The 20819-nt window shown below is 48.5% G+C and overlaps 1 protein-coding gene across 2 annotated transcripts; it reads left to right on the top strand.

The window, feature by feature from the left end:
* Positions 1-856: 856 nt before the first annotated feature.
* TBCEL (tubulin folding cofactor E like) lies at positions 857-20807 on the top strand. 2 transcript variants are annotated; one of them, XM_064634468.1, is made up of 8 exons: positions 857-973; positions 4452-4601; positions 6797-6936; positions 9235-9416; positions 10409-10665; positions 12245-12371; positions 12665-12781; positions 16737-20807. In XM_064634468.1, the coding sequence occupies exons 2-8, from the start codon at positions 4469-4471 to the stop codon at positions 17053-17055; spliced, it is 1275 nt and encodes a 424-aa protein (XP_064490538.1). In that variant the 5' UTR covers positions 857-973; positions 4452-4468; the 3' UTR covers positions 17056-20807. The 2 variants fall into 2 exon arrangements, with proteins under 2 accessions (XP_064490538.1, XP_064490537.1); XM_064634467.1 differs by lacking the exon at positions 857-973 and adding an exon at positions 4073-4210 and having other exon boundaries at positions 16737-19366.
* Positions 20808-20819: the final 12 nt, after the last annotated feature.

Below are 20819 nucleotides of genomic sequence, written 5' to 3'. Positions count from 1 at the left end.
TTGTGCTGTGCTGGTGTGCAGGTAACAGGATAGAGCTGTCCTGATGGTGTTACAGCCTGGGCAGAGGGTGTGGATGCCCTGCAGCCATTCAGCCATGACTAAGGCAGCTCTCCTCCAACTCCCCTACCTCTGGCATAAATATATTTACTTATATTTATTTATTTTTATTTCATGTATTTATTTTTAAATAATTTTATATAATTTTAAATAATTTTCCTTGTTTCCCTCTGCTGGTCCTGCTCCAGTGTTGCCTAAAATGAGAGAAAAATTCTCTGGACAATTTGTTAAGAGCAAATCTTTAATTAAGGCCTTAAGGCGCATAAAACATATTTAAGCACAAGCGCACAGAATAGCTGTTATAATTTTATAATACTGGCTAATTATCATACCTAACATCATGGCCCCAAAACTGTCCATCCTCCAGACCACCCTCAGGCCTTTCCCTGGGCACACCTCCCTAAACTGGGCTGGTGGTCCCATTTGACACATTTGGAATACAAATCTCTCTCCCTCTCCTCTAGTTTAGTCTAAAGTTGTATCTAACAGTGTGTGTTCTGTTCTCTGTACAAATTAGGTGTTTTTGCTGAAATCTTTCCTTGGAAAGGACGCTAAGCAGAACCTCAAGAATTTGGCACGAGGGGCGGTGAGTTGTGAAGAGTTAAAAGCTGCGTTAAAATTCTATAGAATAAGATTTAAGGACCTCAAGGACCTTAAGGCATCCCCAGGAGCTTTTTGTTGTCCTGAGGAGCCCAGAAACGGGCGCAGCTGTGCCTCACACAGGGTCACCCCCTCTGACCCGCCCGGCCGCGTTTATCCCGGGGAAAACCCCACTTTGGGGACACCGGTGACGTCACGAGCGTCGCCGTTTCCGTGGCAACCGGGGAGGGTGGCACGGTCACGTGACCTCTCGCGGCGTCACGTGATGTTTTGGAGCTGCTTCCGGGTCGATGCGGGACGAGGCGGCCGGGCCTGGGTGAGGGGGACGGGGGGACAGAGGGGGGACAAGGAGGGGACAGGGGGGCGACAGGGACACCCTGGCACACCCTGGCACACCCCGGCAGCGCGGCGGGGCCGGCGGGGCGCGGGGGCGGCGGATCCGCGGCCACCCGGGGCTGTGAGGGGCCTGTGTGAGGGGAGCGGGGGCGGGCGGGGGGGTCCGGGGGAGGCCCACGGGCTGTCCGGGAGCACTGGGCGCTCATCCCGCCCAGCAGCACGGGCAGGGGCCGCCCCGGCTCGCCCCGGGTGGGATTTAGGGCAGCCCCAGCATGGGAATTGCTGGGTCGGTGGCACGGTGTCAGTTCGGGGCAGGAGCGTGGCACGGGGGCAGCCGGGTGTCCCTGGGGCGGTTTCGGTCCTGCTGCCGGTGCCGGCTGCTCCCAGCAGTGTGAGCACACAGCCGTGCTGGGCTTCATGCAGTGGCTTGCCCTGGTGGTCACTTTGCCTGCCCTAATGTTATCCCTGCTAAATCCTGATAGGCTTTCCCTGCCCACGGCAGGGAGGTTGGAATTAGACCATCTCCAAGGTCCCCTTCCAACCCAACCCCTTCTGGGACTCTGTGGTTCTGTGATTCACTTTTCTGTCTCTTGAGATCACATCAAAAATAATTCTCCTGAATCATGTCTCGGGAGAAGGACCTTCCAGCTCCTTCCAGGCTGATGTTTATGCTGTTCATCCATTCCTTATTGCTTTGTTTTTCCTGTGTACAAACACGTCAGGATGTGTTTGGTGTGTGACTACTCAGGATCTGGCCTGCAGGCCTTCGAGTGGCTCTGGAATTTCATTAGCATGTCATTAGTGGTGCCATCCTCCTCCAGGGTCTCTTGTTCTCCTCACACAGCATGGGGATGGAAGTGTTTTTCATGTTTTTCTAGTGTTCTCTTTCCACATCCCTCACCAGCTGCAGCAGCACCCTGGTTTTCCCTGGAATCTTGAGGCAGGGTCGTGCTCCTGTTTGCAGACAATTCCCAGTGCTGCCTCCAGCTCCAGGAAGGACATGGAGTGAGTCCAGAGGAGGCACCAAGATGATCAGAGGGATGGAGCAGCTCTGCTGGGAGGAAAGGCTGGGAGAGTTGGGATTGATCAGCCTGGAGAAGAGAAGGCTTTGGGGTGACCTTATTGTGGCCTTCCAGGACCTGAAGAAGCCACAAGAAAGATGGAGAGAGACTATTGATAAGGGCAGGACAAGGGGGAATGGCTTCAAACTGACAGAGAGTGTAGGTTTAGGTGGGATATTGGGAAGGAATTCTTCCCTGTGAGGGTGGGGAGGCCTTGGCACAGTTTGCCCAGAGAAGCTGTGGCTGCCCCTGGATCCCTGGAAGTGTCCAAGGCCAGGTTGGATGTGTCTTCCACCCAGTGGAAGGTGTCCCTGCCCATGGCAGGGGGTTGGAATGAGATGATCTTTGGGGTCCCTTCCAACCCAAACCATCCTAACATTCTCTGTTGTTTGCCACTCCAGCAGAGCATTTAAGTAGACCAACAGAGGCTGTTTGCTGACATCTTCCAGAGGCCCAGTGCATCGTTTGCAGTCTGTGCTGTCCTTTAGAAACCCCAGAGTTATTTTAGGCTGTGGATTGTTCCTCGTGCTGTCAGCAGGGAAACACTCAGGGACGTGCACCTTGCAGGTCACCCCGTGCCCTTGTGTTGACAACATTCCCTTGGATCCTGTCATCCTTGTTTAGCACCTTGTGCTGCTCCTTGCTCTGGAATCATTGTAGGGATTCAGGGAAGCCACGTGCATGACGTGATTACAGTGACTGTGTCACCCTGCAGGAGGGAAGTGGAAGAGGTGACTGACACTCCTTGACATTTCTGTCATCTAACAAAGGCACTGGTGTGCAAAACTAAAGCTTGGGAAGGAAAACGTTGATGATTCAAAGCTGTTGGATGTGAATGTCGTTAGTTTTTTTCCTCAGCTCTGGATTGCTTTCCCACTGTAGCTGAAAAGACCAGTTTTTGCCTCTAGTGGGATGTTAAGGGGAGTTTCTCATGTGGAATTTCCAGCTGATGTTTGCTCAGCAGACAGAGAGGAATGGAGTTGACAGAAAAGCCATGTGAAGGACAGAAGGCTTTCTGCACAGGGGACTTCCAGCATTTCCAGACCAGGAGGTCTGAATGTGTGTTTGGAAAGCACTGCCTGTCCATGGGATGGGACTGAACTCCCAAACCACTCTGGAATGAGGCCTTTCAGCCTAAAGCCTTGGCTGTCAATGCACGTTGTCCTTGTACCAAGTAGAATATTTTAGCCTAAAATTAAATGCCTTGTTCCTAACAGGGATTTCTTTTTTCATTCTGGATAGACTAGTGACATGAGTTGAGTTGGAGATATGAATCAACCCAGTTGTTGAGGGCTAAAAATAGTGTGGGTTGTTTTTTTTTTTTTAAAGGAAGACCAATCCTTTCAGCTCCTATATTTGTGACATATAAACTTTATATATAAATTAAAAATTATAACAGGCTTCAGTTATCTTGCTGCTTATTCTACTGAAGTCCTTTGTAATAGGTGTGTTCCTTTCTAATAGGTGTGTTTTAGAAAGTCTGGTCGTGGAGAAGTAAAGTAGAGCTTGTTAAACAGGTGATTCTCAGCAAAGGGGAGTTGAAATCACTTTTGTTCAGGATTTTATATCTAGATTTTGTGCTACAAGACCTCTGGAAACCCAGGAAAAACAAGATTCTCTTTCTTGGTGCATGTATCAAGCTCTGCTCCTCTCTTACAAAACCACAAAATGCCAAGTTCAGAGAGGAAAGTAGGACAGAGAATTTTAGTCCCACCTGGGTCTAACACCAGCCATCGAGGGATCCTTGTGCCAAATACTCTCCCAGCTGCCACTTGGTATCTTTCTAGGCAGGTCAGCAGCCTGTGATGTGCCAAGTCCTTCTTCCTGTGCTGTTCTGTGTCATGCCTAGATAGGGAGGGCACAGTTATCTCCCAGATGCATTAGGCAGCTGCAGAATGGAGTTGGCAAAACTCGCCTTTTGGTCTGGCCAAACGATGTGCTGGGGAGTGTTTGGTGACACAGCAGAAAAGGGGACTTTGTAAACACTTGTTTGAGCAATCTCTTACTCACAAGCAGCTGTTTGCTCCTTCCCCTCCTCGCTGCCCTGGCAGTGTGTTTGAGGAGAGCTCTGGATTCCTCACAGTCCTCCTGGGAGATGCAGAAGTGGCCTTTGGCAGCCTGGGGCATGTTGGAGCTGTCCTGTAAGAGCATGTGGGGTAAGGAGGGCTTGTGATGGTGTGTTTGTGCAGCTTGGGCCCTCTGGTTTTGATTTCTTTTCAAGTAATGCTTTACTTTAATTTGGAGTTTGAATTTGACTTGTTAGACTAATCCGTGCTTCAGAAATAAAACCTGTCACCCATGTGGCTGCTTTCTCTCCTGTGTTCTCAGGCACCACTGCTAGAGGTGATTATTAGTTGCTGACTGTTTATATGCTCTGTTTTTCTCTGCACTAACCAGAAGTCCAAGAAGGGAGCATGGACCAGCCCAGTGGAAGGAGTTTCATGCAAGTTCTCTGTGAGAAATACAGCCCTGAAAACTTCCCGTATCGCCGTGGCCCCGGCATGGGGGTGCACGTCCCAGCAACTCCACAGGGCTCACCCATGAAAGGTAGGCTCCTGATCCTTCTGAGCATCTGGGGGGAATCCAAGGAAAGGGGAATCACCCTGAATTGCCAAAAGAAGCACCATCACAATGTATTATAGTGTGTATTATTACGTGTTTCTTAGCGATGAGCTGAGAGACTGGGATGTGGCAAAGGTGATGCAGTGACTGAACTGGTTGCTGTGAAAAACAAGGGAGTTTCTCTACAGCATAAAAGAATCAGAATTGTGGAATGGAACAGAATCATGGAGTGGTTTGGGTTGGAAGGGACCTTAAAGATCCTCGAGTTCCAACCCTGTCACTGGAAGATGGACCTAAGGCCCTGTGCAGTCTGAATTTTGAGGGTTCAACAGTCCCCAGAGCTTAATTTCTTCAGGCTAATGATCCTGGTTTATTACTGGCTGCAGCAACAGGTATTTTGGCAGAGGAGGCTTAACAAATACATAACACATGACCTAAATTCGAGGTTGGTGCACATGCCAGTGGTGCCATGCAGTGCCATCAGCTTAGGTTTGATGCCTGCAGGGGCAGGAGCCCAGTGTACACAGGAGGGGACATATTTTGAGCACAGTGAAGAGTCGCTGAATCTCCAGCCAGGCTGCTTTTGTGACAAGTGACTCAGATGGATTTGAAGCGTACTTGGTCTTCTCAAGGCACCAAATCCTTTCTGACCTAGTGCAGAAATCCCCTCTCCTGTGCTTCTGACCTTGTTGCCTCAAGGGAGTTTAGCCACATGTGTGTCTGAAGCTCTGTGCTGCTTGTGGATGTCCTTGAGCCTCCCTGACTGCAGAATCTGTGTCACTGTGTCCTTTAAACTAGATCCATTTGACACCCTTTAGTCTTCCCTCACGCTCTGATGTTGGAATTTGGTTCTTGGATTATACAGAGGGGTCTGAGATTCACATTCATCCCACCAGAGCTGCCTTGTCTTTGTGTCACCTCTTGCCCATCGTGACCTGTACGAGTTGACCAAACATCCATCAGGTCAATTTGTGTCACAACCAGCCCCAAAGGGGAGAATAACCACGGAAATCAGCTGGGTGAGGTCTCCAATAACTGAGTTTGACAGAGGAGAGAAAAGAGCCTGAGTTCAGTTGAGGATAAAACACTCTGTGTGTCAGTCAAAAAGAACAGAAACAGAAAATTGGACTGATGGAATATTCAGTCAGTGCCCTCTCTCCAGGTAAAGGAGCACCTGCTCACCTGAGCTGTTTGGGTGCTGAAAAGAGGGCACATCTTAAAATGTGACTGAGACATGACTTACAAGTACGTCATGATTAATTCCCAAGGTGCAACACAGTCCTTTAAAAAGCCAAACACTAATGAGCCAGACAACTTGGAAAACTCAGATCACTCCAGATAATTGTCTGCTCCTAGAATCCCTTCTAGTTTTGTAGCTGTCAGGTGTTAAGGAAAGAGATAAAAAGGGCCACCTATTTAGGAAGAAGCTGGTTGTTAAATTTTAATAGCTCTTGATACTCCTGAGAGGTGGGAAAGCCATGTTGTATGTGAAGGAGTGTAAGAACTGATGGCTTGCCTTGCCTTGAGATGGATTCCTTGAGTTGAAATGGTTTCCTGTTACAAATCCACAGCTTTCTGTCGTGTTTTGGCCTTAGCACATCGAGCTGTGATTGAGGTCCTTGGTTGTAGAATAGCTTTGAGAACATTTACCTGCCTGAGAAGGCATTAGAGCAAAACTGAAGCAGAAATGTAAAAGCAGAGTAGACACCTGAGCTTTTCCAGGTTGTAGGAGTGCTGAACCCTCTACATTGAACTTGGAAGGGAAAGCTTAGAGAAGAAATGCTTAAATACATCCTTGCTGTTACTAAGGGCAAGAGGATAAGGGAGTCTGGCAGTGCAGCAAATGCTCCACCTAGTCCTGTGTCCTATCTGCTGCAGCACATGCCTGGGGAAGAGCTCAAGTTCTGGCAAGAATTGATATGAGACACACCATAAATGACAGAAGACTGGCCTGTGGACAGAAATACATGCAGGAACTGCAGGGCACTGATACTGAGTGGTACTGCCTGTGTAGAATCAAAAGGACTTTGTGATGACACCAGTCAGTTGTCATAAACCCCACGTTTACCCCGAGCTCCTTAAATCTGGGAACGACCGGTGGGTTTTTTTTGCTTTTGGAGGTTCTGTAACTAAAATCCAGTGCTGACCAGGGGGCAGCTTCTCTTTTCCCCTTGTCCCAGACCGCCTGAACCTGCCGAGTGTGCTGGTGCTGAACAGCTGTGGCATCACCTGTGCCGGGGACGAGAACGAGATCGCCGCCTTCTGCGCCCACGTCTTCGAGCTCGACCTCTCTGACAACAAACTGGAAGACTGGCACGAGGTAAAACGGTGGCATCTGCACCTTCCTGAAGGCTCTTACTGTGGCTGCAAATTATATTTACATTTATGGAAGCACTTTGTTCGTTTCAAGGGGAGGGAGCTGCATTTTTAGTGGCTGCTTTCTCATCTTTGAAGCTGATTTTTATTTACCTCGACAGCAAGCGAGCGAGGAATGGGGTGAAATTAATCCAGTTTGGCACTTCACTGCATTTACCCTGAGACTTACAGTGGGTGAAAAATATACATCTTTATGTTATTTTATTGTGCAAAGCACTGGAACTGGCGTTTCTAACATCAAGAGGTTAATGGGCAGTGCAGTTTTTAACAGAGTAAGAACTGAGGGGGTCCAGTCGATTCCTGGCTTTGCCACTGATTTTGTGATGATGGGCAAGGTATTTATTCTCTCTCCACCTTAATTTCCTTATCTGCAAGACAGATTTAGTAACATTTACCACAGAGGGTATTTCTGAAGCCTCATTAATTAATTCTAAATGCTACTGTAAAATCCTTCAAAGCACTTGGGTGAAATAAGCTCGATAAATGCAATGTAATGTGAGTAAAACAATCTCAGTCTACTCAAGTGTCATTAAGTTCCTCGTTGGATTATGCTCTCCTTTTATGTTAGTGTTTATTGTTGAACATAGGTGGAAAACAGTGGGATGTTTTGTAGTTTTTTTGTGTCAAATTCCTGTTGGTGTTTGCAGAAATGTCCCAGCTCAGTGGGGCTCACATCTCCAGCTGGGAGAGCTGCACACACACTGGTCACTCACGAGCCCCATGTCTTGCACCCTGCTCTGTGTTCAGCCTCTGTAGGCTGCCCTGGAACTGAAAGCCTTCTGTGAACACTGACCCTTTCCTCTGAGACAGGTTTATGTTTTCATAGCCCATCCACAACTGATAAATACCTCCCTTAAAAGCTGCTCGTGGTGGCGATTCCAGCTCCCTGGGTGGCCTGTTCCCGTGCTTAGCTAATAACCTCCTGGTCTAAACTGAGTCATTTCAGCCTCCTGTGCTGCAGTTTAAGCCAATTACTCCCTGCCCTGCTCTCAGCAGGCACAGAGGAGCATCCACTGCTGTTCCCTCATACCCTGAAGAAGAGCTTTCATGTCTCCTTTTATTATTTTAGCATAATACTGAAAAAAACCAGTTTTTTCTATCCTTCATCATAGGCCAGTTTTGCTAAATCCTGTGCTTTTGTTGGGCTGATGTCACCCAGTTTGTCTGCTTAATTCCTGAGGTGTAGCACCCAACACATGACATCACCCAGGATGAGGTGTGAAGGGAGGCAGGGTCATTACTTCATGTTTGCCACACTTGAATTCAGTCTCTACATGAGGCAATCACCCTTTGCCAACAACTGGGCCCAGTTAGTGACCTGTGTGTGTCCTGGTCTGCCCCATCTCCTCCCATCCCAATTGTTTTGTGGAACAGAGCTCTCCAGACAGGTGTTCTCTGACTCATAATTATTTTCTGGATTAATGTCTTTTTCCCTGAATGTCAGTTCTTTGACTGTCCCTGAACTGAACTTCCATCTCAGGGGTTTTAGCTGGCTTTGCTTTGGCCTCTGGTCTTGTAGCAGCCTTTTCCCCCCGTGGGATCACCCACAGATTAAAAAGGGCCAGCATTCAATTATCCTGGTCGTGGAAAACATAACGAGTTTCATTCTTCTGTCTGCTCACTTTGCATTGAGCTCTTCACTCACAGTGTTGTCCCAGGCACTGCAAATCCCCAGTTTGCTAGTGCAACTGGTGTGTGGATGGTGTTGGAAGCTGCTTCCCACTGAGGCAAAGAGGGAAATGAGGTTGATGTGAGGTGTTCTTTATGGATTGATTGAGCTCTAGGGAGCAGTGGAAGGCTGAACAAGTGGCCAGTGTTGGCCACAAACTCAAGAGAGGTGCCAAGATGACACCTCCCTGCTGAGAGAGGCCTGGCCTGCTGGCTCCTGGAATGTGCTGCTGCTCCAGCTTGGGGTTGAGGTGGATTTTATGACCTCTCCCAAGGGACTGACCATCTCTTATCAAGCTGCTCAGGGAGTGTAATGAAACGAACTGTTGAGGCAAATGAGCAATTAACCAATCCATCTAGATCAGGAATAGCTGGAGTATGAATTACAGGTGGATATCCAGAAGCCCTGTGTTTTCCCCCATATCACTCCTTTGGCTTGTGGTGATCCTTTTTTAGGAGGTGGGATATTATTGCTTGAGCTCTGATTACTGCCTGACACACATTGCTTTCTTTCTCTCTTTTTTTCTTTTTTTTTTTTTTTTTTTTTTTTTTTTTTGTTTTCCCTCCCCTTTAGGTCAGTAAAATTGTGTCCAACGTTCCCCACTTGGAGTTTCTAAACTTGAGTTCCAACCCTCTCAGTTTGTCCGTTCTAGAGAGAAGTTGCGCTGGGTCCTTCGCTGGCGTTCGCAAACTTGTGCTCAACAACAGCAAAGCTTCCTGGGAAACAGTGCACACCATCCTGCAGGAATTACCTGAGTAAGCCTGGGAAGCTGGGTGTAGAAAAAGGGCTGTTTGCTGCAAGCAGGTCAAGGCTGGGTTGTTGAGCTTCGTGGTAAGGGATGAGAACATCGTTGATTAAAAAACAAAGAGATTTTTTGTTTTTTCTTTGGGAACTGGCCAGGGGAATGCTTTACATTGTATTAAAAGCTGAACTTGTGTGGCACTGCAAAGCCTGGAGCTTCTCCTCCGAATCTAAATACCAGAGATGGATGGATAATCACCCAAAAAATGTGGGAGGTGACCCACTGTCCTGTGAGTCACTGCACAGTGAGTGGTGCAGTGCATACCTGCACCAGGGATTGAATGGGATGTACCTTGGAGGGTCTGGCCACTTGTCAAGTCATGGTTCATCCTGCTTTTCTGTGCAAAAGTGTTGATTTTCTGTGGCTTGGCCACGGGCCACCTTGGCATTCTGCTCCCATGGATGTCCTCATTGGCTTCACTTTGATGACAGATTTGTGTGGCTTTGTGAGCAGAGCTGATGACACCAGAATATCCTGTGTGGCCAACCTCCACTTCCCTGGGAATGGGAGAGCCAGTTTAGGTGTCTGAAAACTTTAGTTGTCTGAAAATCTGTTCTTTCTTTAATGGGAATCTTTGGCTGAACTAGTGATGCGGGGGGGAAAATCATAATAATCAGTGTTGTATCAAAAGACCATTTTAAATTAGGTGGTGAGCACTGGGAGCAGGTACCAATCACTTTTGGAGTTGGGTTGGTGGCTTGTTGGGCACCAATGTGGAAGGTAACCCCAAGCAATGTGTTAAAAATTTAATCCTGGGAGGCCAGGGAAACACTTGGAGGGTTTTTTTTAATCTCTGGAGAAGGTTTATGGATGGGAACAGAGGTGTAGTGGAGCTCTCAAGGGTTACAAATCACTTTGGAAAGTTGTGTTAAAATCACATAAAATTGAAATACCATTTCTCAAGGTGTGTTGAGGTGCTGACATGATCCTTCTGCCCCTGTGCAGCTTGGAGGAGCTCTTCCTGTGCCTTAACGACTATGAAACAGTGTCTTGTTCTCCTGTTTGCTGCCAGTCTCTCAAACTGCTCCACATAACTGACAATAATCTTCAAGACTGGACTGAAATTCGAAAATTGGGAATTATGTTTCCATCCCTGGACACACTTATTCTGGCTAACAACAACCTCACCACCATCGAAGAGACAGAAGATTCCCTGGCAAGGCTCTTCCCCAACCTGAGATCCATCAACTTGCACAAATCAGGTGAGAGCCTGGGAGCAGGATGGGATTTGTTCTCAGGAGGAATGACTGGTTGATCAGAGCTCCCCTCCCATGCAGGTGACAACAAGCCCATCTCTGTGGGCTTTGCCTGCTGCTTTGGGTAGTCATGGTTATCAAAGATGAGGCAGAGTAGTGTGGACCAGCAGTTACTCAAAATGAGCTGGCAAAGGTTTTTTATGTGAGTAGTTTCCCTCTGTTTCACATCCCTGCCTCAGGTGCTCTCCTGGCTGGAGAAGGATAAATAAATGTCTGGCAGTGGAGAGGATGAAAGGATCCCGTTTTTCTTTTATTCCCCATTTTATCTTGGGTAAAATGAGGGTCTGTGCAGGTGTGCAGCACATATCAAGCTGCCTGTCACCAGAAGCTGTCTGTCACCTGTGCTCAGTCATTAGGAGCTCACCACAAGCTATGCTTGAAGCTGCTTTTACACTTCAGCCCCAGAGAATTTTCAGCTCCAGACAGAGAATGAGCGTTTGGAATATTGGGAAGAGCGCCCTGGGCTCGGAGAGAAAGAGCTGCAGGGCTGTGATGTGTTTATGAGATGACACATGCAGCACAAGTCCATCTGCAGGAGTACCTGATGCATCATCAGCTTTTGTTCTTTACAGCTTTATATGCTGTGCAAGTGCTGGTTGAGTGTCAGGCAGGTAGAAGGTGCTTTATTAACATGCTTTACAATGGAAGCATCAAGGATTCCCTGTAATAAAGGCTTAAAGCTAACTAGAGGAGGAAAAGCCTGTTAGGCTGGATTTGAAAGCACTGTCTCACTGAGGAACAAGTGCCTCTGTGGTAAGGAGTTTTGCAGTTTTGATGCCAGGCATTTAAGAACTCTGGGTTCTGTAATGCATTTTGATGTTTTGGGAGCTGGAAGTCAAGTGGAAATCCCAAGGAGCGTGTTAAACTTCTTGGGGTTTTTAGACAAAGCTGCTGCACTCCAAAATCGTGTCATGTGAAGACTCTGCAACGAGTTGTGTTGATCTCTCAGGGCTTTACTGGTGCTCAATCCTCAGGTTTTTTTATTTACTCTCCCTGCTTGCTTTGTTATCCCAAATACCAGCTCTGGAGGGGGCTGAAATCGAGTTAAAGCCTTTTTCATTTAATGCCTGGATGGCTTCTGGGACTGTTTTATTGTTGGGTTGTGAGCAGAAACAGGACTCAAGGTAGTCATGTGTGCAAGGTAAAGCCACTTGATGGCTGTTTAGTGTTGCCTGGAATGACAAACCCTGATGAATTTAATACTGAAAAGACAACATCCCATTATAGACACAGCCATCATAACTGATGCTGGTCAGTCCTCAGCAGCAAGGCCAAACACTGAGTGATCCATATCCATGAAAAACTAAGCTGTGGAGATCATCCTTCTAGACTTGGAAAACAGCACAAGAGAATTTCAGCTCCTCTGTCTTGTAAGCAAAAAAAAGGAGAGTTTTTTTCAGCACTTTGTGAGGGAAAGGAGGAGCAGTGACACTCACCTGTCACACGTGTTCTGATACACAACGTTTGTCTTGGATACACAACGTTCTGTCAGTGTTTGTTTACACAAGTCTTTCCTTCTGAGCAGGTCTGCACTGCTGGGAAGACATTGACAAGTTAAATTCTTTTCCCAAGCTCGAGGAAGTGAAGCTGCTGGGAATTCCTTTGCTGCAGTCCTACACCACCGAGGAGCGCAGGAAGCTGCTAATAGCCAGGTCTGGTCCTTCTTTGTTCTGCTCAGCAGGAGCTTGAGGTGACAGTGAACAGGTGGGAGCAGGTAATTGTGGGAAAAGGAGTAGGAGATGGGGTTCTGTGTGAATTCAGAAAGATTTGCAGCTTGGTTTTGTTGTGTGGGGAAAGTCAGGGAGTGGAAATGTCGTCTGACTTCTCTGCTTCCCAGAGGAGATTTTGGGTCTCAAACGCCTGTGCACGTGATGTGGTGAAATGAAAATGCTTAATCTTGAATGTGCCTGGAGAAAGTGCATGAAACTTGGTGTCTTGCTTGCAGGTTGCCATCCATCATCAAGCTCAACGGGAGCATCGTTGCCGATGGGGAGCGAGAGGACTCGGAGAGATTCTTCATCCGATATTACATGGAGTTCCCGGAGGAGGAGGTGCCATTCAGGTGTGAATTCTTTGCTGTGCAGTGGAGAGCAGGGGCAGGAGGGTGAGGAGGCTAAAGGAGAGGTCACTGAACAGGTGATGTTATGTGGAAATCCTGCTAACTGTTCCATCTTTCCTCCTGCCTTGGAATCCTGTCTGTTCTAGCTGAAGTCGTTATTTTAGGGTGTTGTCCGAGGACCTGTAGGATCACTCCTGAGTCAAATTCGGTCTTAAATCCTCTGTGTCAAGTGCCATTAAACAACCTGACTGTTCAGTTCATGATCTTCATTGTTTCCTGGCCCCTCTGATGGCTCCCTTCATAATCCACCTGTGTTTGGGAGCGCCCCAAAGCCTGGGCAGATCGTGCTCTCTGGTGCCAGGCCAGGGCATCTAATCCTCTTGACCATCTGGTGTGTGGAATGTGACTGGCAACAGGAAGCTGTCCCCTCATTTTCAGGCCTGCAAATCACAAGCCTGATGGGTTTTCTTTGCCAGAAAAGTATAGCAAATGACCCGTTCATCTTGGTTAAACTAATGAACTTGAACTCTGTGCCAGCATCTACTTACTGCTCCTAATGGGCTGAGGAAGGATCAGGGACCATCAGGCCACTGCCTTTCTGTGCCTTTTGCCCTAGAACCCTCATGTGCTTTTTGACAGCAAAGCCTTATAGCCCTTTTTTTACAGAAAAAAAGGGCTTGTAGGACAAGACTCTGTGTGTGACTCTGAGGGGACAGACAGAGGTGGGGACACACTGAAGGTCAAAGGTATGGCCTGGAATGGATGACAAAGGTGCAAATGGAATCTGGTCAGTGTTTACACTGACTGGTCAGTGTTTCCCCCAGCTTAATTCTTAGGTAAAATATCTCTTGTTTTCCTAAAGCACTGGATCTGTGACCTGGTACAGTAAGGGCATGGGAAGGCTGGGATAGAGCATGAGGGCAGGGTGGTTTTCATGAATCCTCATAGGTTCAGTGATTATAACATTTGTTAAGGGCATGCTGGGGTCAGTTCAGAGGCAAAGGACACTCGTGTAGTCAGGGAGACAAGACAGCTGGTGATCCCTCTTGTGCCTTTTCCTGAGGACAAGTCCTGACTTGTAATTTTAGAAGCCCTTGAAGCGTAAAAATTGGAAGACATATTGGAAGTGATAGAAGCAGAGTCAGAGAATGCAGGGCAGAGGGAGGGGAGGCAGGGGCTGTGAGCTCATGGTGATGCTCCCAAAATGGATTATTTTCCATAACATTTTATTTCTAAGAAAGCTGTTTCATGTCTCTGGACATGGGCTTTGGGAACAGGCTGTGTGCACCCACATGGTTACATATCCCCACCCCACTGGGGTCGCTTTCCAGGTGGGATCTCATTTAAGAGATCACTTATAGCTCACCCATCCAAGAAAACCAGGCTGATTTTGACCAACCTGCCAGGAAGATTACCTCCCCCTCTGGTTTCCTAACCTTTAAACACTCTTACTGCCTTTTTCGTGGTCAATGGCCTCTTTGTCTGAATCCCTTCATCTGTGCAGCGTTTCCAAGAGACTCCTGCAGCTACTAAAGAGGGTTGTTCTGTCCTGGAGGGGTTGTGTGCCACTGCAGGCTATTTTCTAGTGAGGCTGCAGATGGCTGAGAGTGTCCCCAGTGCTGAGGGCTGGGTTTCAGTTCCTGGGCCTTTGGCAGCAGCCCTTGTAGGAAGGGAAACCTGGCATTCTTTGCAGAGGGATTTTGTGTCTGTTTGTTGCTAAAGCTTCCCCTTCTTTGCTCCCAGATCTGGTGTGGTCTCTCCAAAGGTGGTTTGTAATTGGAATCTAATCAGGACACACATGTTGTTGCTGGGGGTACAGCATCTGCATTGCAGTGCTGCCTGGAGCAGAGGGAGGACACGTTGGAGCACAGAAAACTTCCCAGTGGGAGCAGCCCCCCTGGAGACTGCCAAGGTGCAGCATGAGATAAGCTCTGCCAGGAGAACCCCCCCTGCTTGCATTCGAGTCTTCCCAGGCTGCAGCTGGAAGGGATCAGGGAGGGAGGGGAATGGAAGGAACAATTTATCTCTCTGGATGCTGTGGGTTAGAGGGAGCACTGAGTGTACAATCCAATATTGGCTGTCTCCTGGAGTGACGTCGCCGTGTCTCTGGGTTTTTAATGACTCCTCTGCTTGTCTGGGCCACTGTTTATCTGCAGAGTATCAGAGGCACTTTTAGCCGGGCTCAATCCTTCAGCATCCTCTGCTCTGGCAGCCAGTGTCTGCAAGGGTGATTAGAAAAGTCTCCAGGGTGCCTATTATCGGGGTACAAAAGAACCTTATAAGCAGTGTGCCTTCATCCTTATTGATCTGAGGGAAGCCAGTCACTCAGACTCCCAACCTTCTTTGCAGCTCACATACAAGGGGCAGACTGCAGAGCTGCTTCTGCCTTCCCTCAACACAAGAAAATTTAAGACAGTGTTGCCTGACCCTCCATGTGTTAACAGCACATATTTGGGTCATCTTAGCCCACTGATGGTGCTTCTCTCTCTCAGCTTGCTCGAAATTTGCCCCCCTCTTTATCCTCTCCCCACCGTCAGCCCAGTTCACTGCAGTTGCCCTCAGTGCACCAGTCAGGACAGTAATTCCAGTTGGCACATAAGGAAGTGTTGCTGGTCTGCAGCAGCAGAGATGGTGAGAGTTAAAGGGATGTCCCAGAGTGGGCTGAGGGCTTGGAGCAGCAAGGGGTGGGCACCTCTCTGCCCCTTTCCCTGCTGACAAATCCTTCTAGACCTGGAGGAAACTGTGCTGCAGAGAAACCCTCCCCGTCGATGACACGTTGGTTGGCACTTGCTGTAACTGCAGGTGGGTCAAATATGGGGAGTGTGTTGTCTCCTCTCAGCACTAATGGCTTTTCCAAACAAACAGTCCTGATCCTATCAGCAGGTGGCTGTGAGAGCAGGGCACCAGGCTGCCTTTGGACGCTGTGCCCTGGGGAAGGCTCGGTTTGTCCGTGAGACTGGGGAAATCCTAGTGCGTTGTGGCCCTTACCTCACTTCCCAGCAGACAGAGGGGCTGCTGTTCTCCAGGAACATTCCTGCCTCCAGCAGGACTCCCTGGGGTCTCCCAGCCTGCCAGGTCCCATCATTGCTCGACAGGGGCCGTGACACGGCACCGATCGCATTCAGCTCGGGCTGGGAGCGGGAACAAAAAGCGCTTTCTGTGCTGGGCAGAGCGGAGGGGCTCTGAAATGTTACCTTTCCTCAGCAGCTCTGCCTTTGTCATTTCAGTCCCATTGTGTTTTATGCTGCCATTCTGCCTCTTTCCCAGCCAGGTAGGGAGATGCAGCCTTGCCTGATGGGAGCGATACCCGCTGAGGGTGAGACAGACTTTCCATTGCCAGGAATGGCTCCCTGGGATGGACCTTGGGAAGAGAACTTGGCTCCAAGGAGAAAGTGACAGTGGGGTGTGTGGCTCTGCTGGTAAAATTCCCATCTTGTTTTAGAGTAGGTGTGAAGGATCAGTTGGCAAGAAGTCCCCTGTTTTGTTGTCACCTTCCAAACCGTGCAGTGGCTCACCTTGATGATTGTAACATTTGGGACATAGCTGGCCCTTTGGAAACAGCAGGGATGTCTGACAATCTGCTAAACCATGAAGCCACAGACACTGGGAATCCTAACTGAGGGCTGTGTCCTCTGTATAAGCACTGGCTTGGTTCTGGCACTCTTTAGTGAAGTGTTTGCACTGGAGCAGGAGTTGTAGACTTGTGAGTGTGGCATCCTCTCTTTCTTCCAAATATCTTTTCAACATCTTGCCTGAGAAACACTGTGTGCTCTGTGAAGTGTCCTGCTGGCAGGGGACAAAACAGGGCTCATACCACCCAAATTTATTCCTGGGGAATGTCTCTCCAGGTCATCAAACTTGAATGAGCGTCAGTGTGATCTCATGTGAGGAACATTCAGACTTGTGAAACGTGCATTGTGGAACTGCACCCGAATTGTGGCACTGTTGAATTTTTCAGGTATCACGAGCTGGTCACCAAGTATGGGAAGCTGGAACCCTTGGCAGTGGTGGATCTTCGGCCTCAGAGCAGCGTGAAGGTGGAGGTTCACTTCCAGGATAAGGTGGAGGAGATGTCCATCCGCCTCGATCAGACTGTGGCAGAGCTGAAGAAGCACTTAAAAACTGTGGTGCAGCTGTCCACGAGCAACATGCTGCTCTTCTACCTGGACCAGGAGGCTCCCTTTGGTCCTGAGGAGATGAAGTACAGCTCCCGAGCGCTGCACTCCTACGGCATCCGGGATGGGGATAAAATCTACGTGGAGCCCCGAATGAAATAACCTCTCTTGACCACACACATGCCCCCCCACACCCACACACATGCATTAAGGAGTTTTTGCAAGGTTTTTGTTTCGGTTGGTTGGTTGAGGTTTGGTTGTGTTTCTGTAGCAGGTGATTTCTTAGCCCGGAGGAGGTGCCCTGACGTGAGAACCAACGCCCACCATCCACTGCAGGTGACCTTGAGGTGACAGTTGACTTCAGGACGTGTGTTTCAGTGTGGGCAATACCTTGATGTTTCCTTTGATGCTCCGGTATACTCGTGATTTGGCGTGAATGGTCAGTTGTTCAAGCTAAGGAATGCCAGGGTCCATAAGGGAGACAACAGCTCGGTGCAGAATTTGACCTGTTGTTTTCTTTTCCTAAGTTTTTGGTGTTTTGCTCCACCAGAGCTCCCTTTGGCCTCGCTACCCGACTGTGGCTCGAGCTTGCTGAAGTATTTCCTTGCAGCTTGGTGCTGTCCCAACCTTTTGTTGTGCTCGAGTTCACAGACAAGATCTCCAACAGTATTTGTTCCGCTTGATTCAGAGCTCAGGTACTTAGTGCATCCACTTCACTCCGCTGGTTTGGTTTCTAGGAGTGCACAAAATGGGGGAAAGAAAGAGAATTTAGCAGAAAGAAACTTCCTTTTCAGAACACACGCCCTGTATCCACATTGATTTGGGGGAAAACCAGGAAGTTTTGGTGGCTGTTCCCGTCTCACACTGTGTCTGCAGCCTGTAGCACTGGCAGGCTGGGGGCAACGGGACCCTTGGGTGTGTTGCAAAGTGAATTTTGGAGTGTGGTGGGATGGATGTTGTGTTGGAAGGGCTTTTAGAGTAACAGGTCAGCGAGGGGTTGAAGAGCTTCCCCCACTGGCCATCATCCATCCTGATGCTGAAGAGATCCTCCATGCACTTAACCTTGGCCAGCTGGTACTGAACGTGGAATGGCTAAAATTCCTCTCCAGGGAGGAGAGGGAGAGTGAAGTTGAAGTTTGTGTTTGTTGCTGTTGCACCAGAATTCAAACCTTAGCACTTTCCCCGGGGCCCCTGGCTGGGGGTCCCTGCTTGGGGTCCGAGCCAGGACAGTGTGTCGGCTCAGACCAGTTCCTACAAGTTGAGTAACAAAGCAACCAGACTCGTGTTTGTTGTTCAGCAGGTTTTCACTCCCTATTGGCTTCCCCCCCCTTGTGCTGCTGCTTAAGTTAGCCCCTGTTTTCTGCTGCAGAGCAGATTCCCTTTCCTGTTCAGTGAAATCCTCCTTCCTTCCTATCTCTTATTTCCCTTCCCTGTGTCTTCCCTTGTTCCTCTGCTCCCTGACAAGTTGAAGACTTTTCAGATTTCCTAGTTACAAGCAGCTGCATAAAAGTTTTTGAAGCTGTGCAGTGAGGGCTCTAGTTACACATGAACTCCTGACCTTAATTTTGAAATGCTCCCTTGTCCCCATGTGCACTTTCTTTCCCATGATGCTTCTGTCCACATCACCAAGCTCCTTTGATATTCCTGGAGTTGTGTATTTCTCTTCATATTTCACCTAGAAAGTGGGGTGGGATAGGATGGGGAGGGGGTGAAGTGTTATCTCATGGTCTTCAGGTTCAGAATGTGGGGATAGTTCAGAGGGGAGAGTAGTTCCTCATCCAAAGTAAGCGTTAAAAATGGGAGGATTTAAGACAAATTAATAATTTGTGCCTCACCCCCCTGCCAAAAATACCAATTTCTTGGCCCCGTTGAGATGAGCAATAGGAAAGGGAGCAAGACTTTCCACAGGTAGCATAGAGACCACAGCATGTACCTGCAGAGCTGTGGGACCTGTAAAACTAAAACAGCAGGGAGGTAGTGGCAGTGTAACATAAAATGATGCTTTTATAAGCTAGAGCTTTACTGAAGATGTATTTTCCGTTTTGGGCAGTGAAAGTAATTTGCTGCCTTATAGCAGAACTCTTAAGCCAACACTTTCTGTATGATATATATATATACATACGTGCGAATAGGAGAAGTTGTGGTTAATAAGATATTTTGTTATAAAGCAAAGTTTTATGAAGATATGGTTGTTTAATATTAGAAGCCTATTTCAGCCCTTGACCTCCAGTGTAAGTAGGTTGTCCCTGAGTCGCTGCAGTGTCCGAGGTAAGCGACCAAGAGGGATGCAAAAGTGTCTCTGACCTAATTCTGTAGAGCAGTAATTGCCTCTGTGGGTGTATTTATGGCATTGTACCTGCTATTAATGAGATGCTGTAACTCTTGACCAACTTCCTGAGCACAATTAAGTGTCTGGGTTTCAGAGAAGGGAATAAACAAAGACCATTAAAGAGCTGAATGGGATGATAAAGAAGACCCAAGGATGTGCTTTTAAGTTTGTTTGCCCACTAAAAATTGGCCTGTCCCTGGAGGGAATGGTGCTGTCCCTGCACCAGCTCAGAACTGTCAGTAAATCCTGGTTTTATTTGTGGCAGACCTGATGGGAACTGGGAGATGGGAAAGAACAGCTACTGACATACAAGGTCAGCAAGTGCTGGGGATTTGGTGCTGACACCCAACCCAGCTGCCCTGGTGGGGCAGGTCAGAAGTCACAATATCAACACCACCACTTTGCCACTTCTCCAGGGAAGGGTTTTTAATGGATGATGTTCTCAAGGCATTCACCTTGTGTGCAGCTTGTGGGACACTTGTAGGGTGGGAACCAAAAATCTTGGCTGTCTTCCCGAGGAGAGGAAGTCACATCCAAAACCCAGAGACAGTTTATATGTCCAGATGATTGACTTTGGAAAGTAGGACCAAAGGCACACAGCTGATGGGGGAAAACACCCCAGATCCCTTTCCTTTTGTAATACCTCTTGGGAAAGGGTCCTGTGCATGTGCCATGTCAGTACTTAACAGGGACCATGTCCTGGGGAGAGAGGAGAGGGCTCTGAGTGGGAGAGGAGGTTTGGGATGCTGAGAGTCCTGTAGGGTCCTGATGTGACAGGAGGTTTGACTGAGGAGGTTTGAGTCAGGAGGGGCTGTGCCCAGGTGAAAACATCCCTGGCTCTGCCACATTCCTTGGAGAAAACAAAATAGATTTGCAAGCTTTCCTAGCTTTTGTGTCCTTCTATCAGAGGGCTACTTTTGTCAAGAGCTGTTTTGCTGTTCCTGCTAGTTCAGGCATTAGTCTGCCCCGGGCAGTCTGCTCGGAGGGGCTTAGGTGACAGCTACATACCAAAGTGTCACACGGCTCCGTGTGCTGAGATTGGATGCTGTGCTCTCGTGTTTTTGGATAACAGTTGCTGTTGACTATCCGTGTTTTGACCAGATGTTTCGGGCGGATCGCTTAAGGGGCGATGTTATGAATATTCATGGCGTGCTGACTGCCCTCTGCTCCCCCGCTGGGGTTTGTGACACCGTTTTTTTGGGAGCTGCACACATCCTAGTGGCAGGTGAGAGTGTGGCCCAGGGTGGCCCGGAGGAGCTGCCTCTGGGGAGGGCCTCCTTGGGTCTGGAATCTCTGGCACTGGCTCTGCCTCCTCGGTTGCCGTTTTTCGCTTGTAAATGAGATTCTGTAGGTTCTGTTCGTGTGCAGATTTGAAAATGCAAACGAGGTGCTGGAAGCAGCCCAGAGGCTAAAATATGTATTCCTGGCAGCTGTGCCTCCCTCGTTTGGATGTGGCACTTCTGTAGGAGGCAGAGAGACGCCTTCCCCAGAGCGACGTTCGAGGGGCTTCAACCATCTCGGGCCTTTGCCTCTGTGATTGCTTTCCTTCAGTTACTGGAAATTTCAAATATAGTTTAAACATGAAGATCTGTTCTTG

Source organism: Pseudopipra pipra, chromosome 23 (assembly GCF_036250125.1).
Source record: "Pseudopipra pipra isolate bDixPip1 chromosome 23, bDixPip1.hap1, whole genome shotgun sequence".
Lineage (NCBI taxonomy): Eukaryota > Metazoa > Chordata > Aves > Passeriformes > Pipridae > Pseudopipra > Pseudopipra pipra.
The sequence above is the reverse complement of the archived record's forward strand: the minus strand, read 5'-3'. Positions and strand labels throughout refer to the sequence as shown.

Coding starts and splice junctions, on each gene's coding strand:
- TBCEL (XM_064634467.1), top strand. CDS start 4,150: ATGCAGAAGTGGCCTTTGGCAGCCTGGGGCATGTTGGAGCTGTCCTGT. Junction 6,937..9,234: donor AACTGGAAGACTGGCACGAG/GTAAAACGGTGG, acceptor CCTCCCCTTTAG/GTCAGTAAAATTGTGTCCAA. Junction 12,372..12,664: donor AGGAAGCTGCTAATAGCCAG/GTCTGGTCCTTC, acceptor TCTTGCTTGCAG/GTTGCCATCCATCATCAAGC.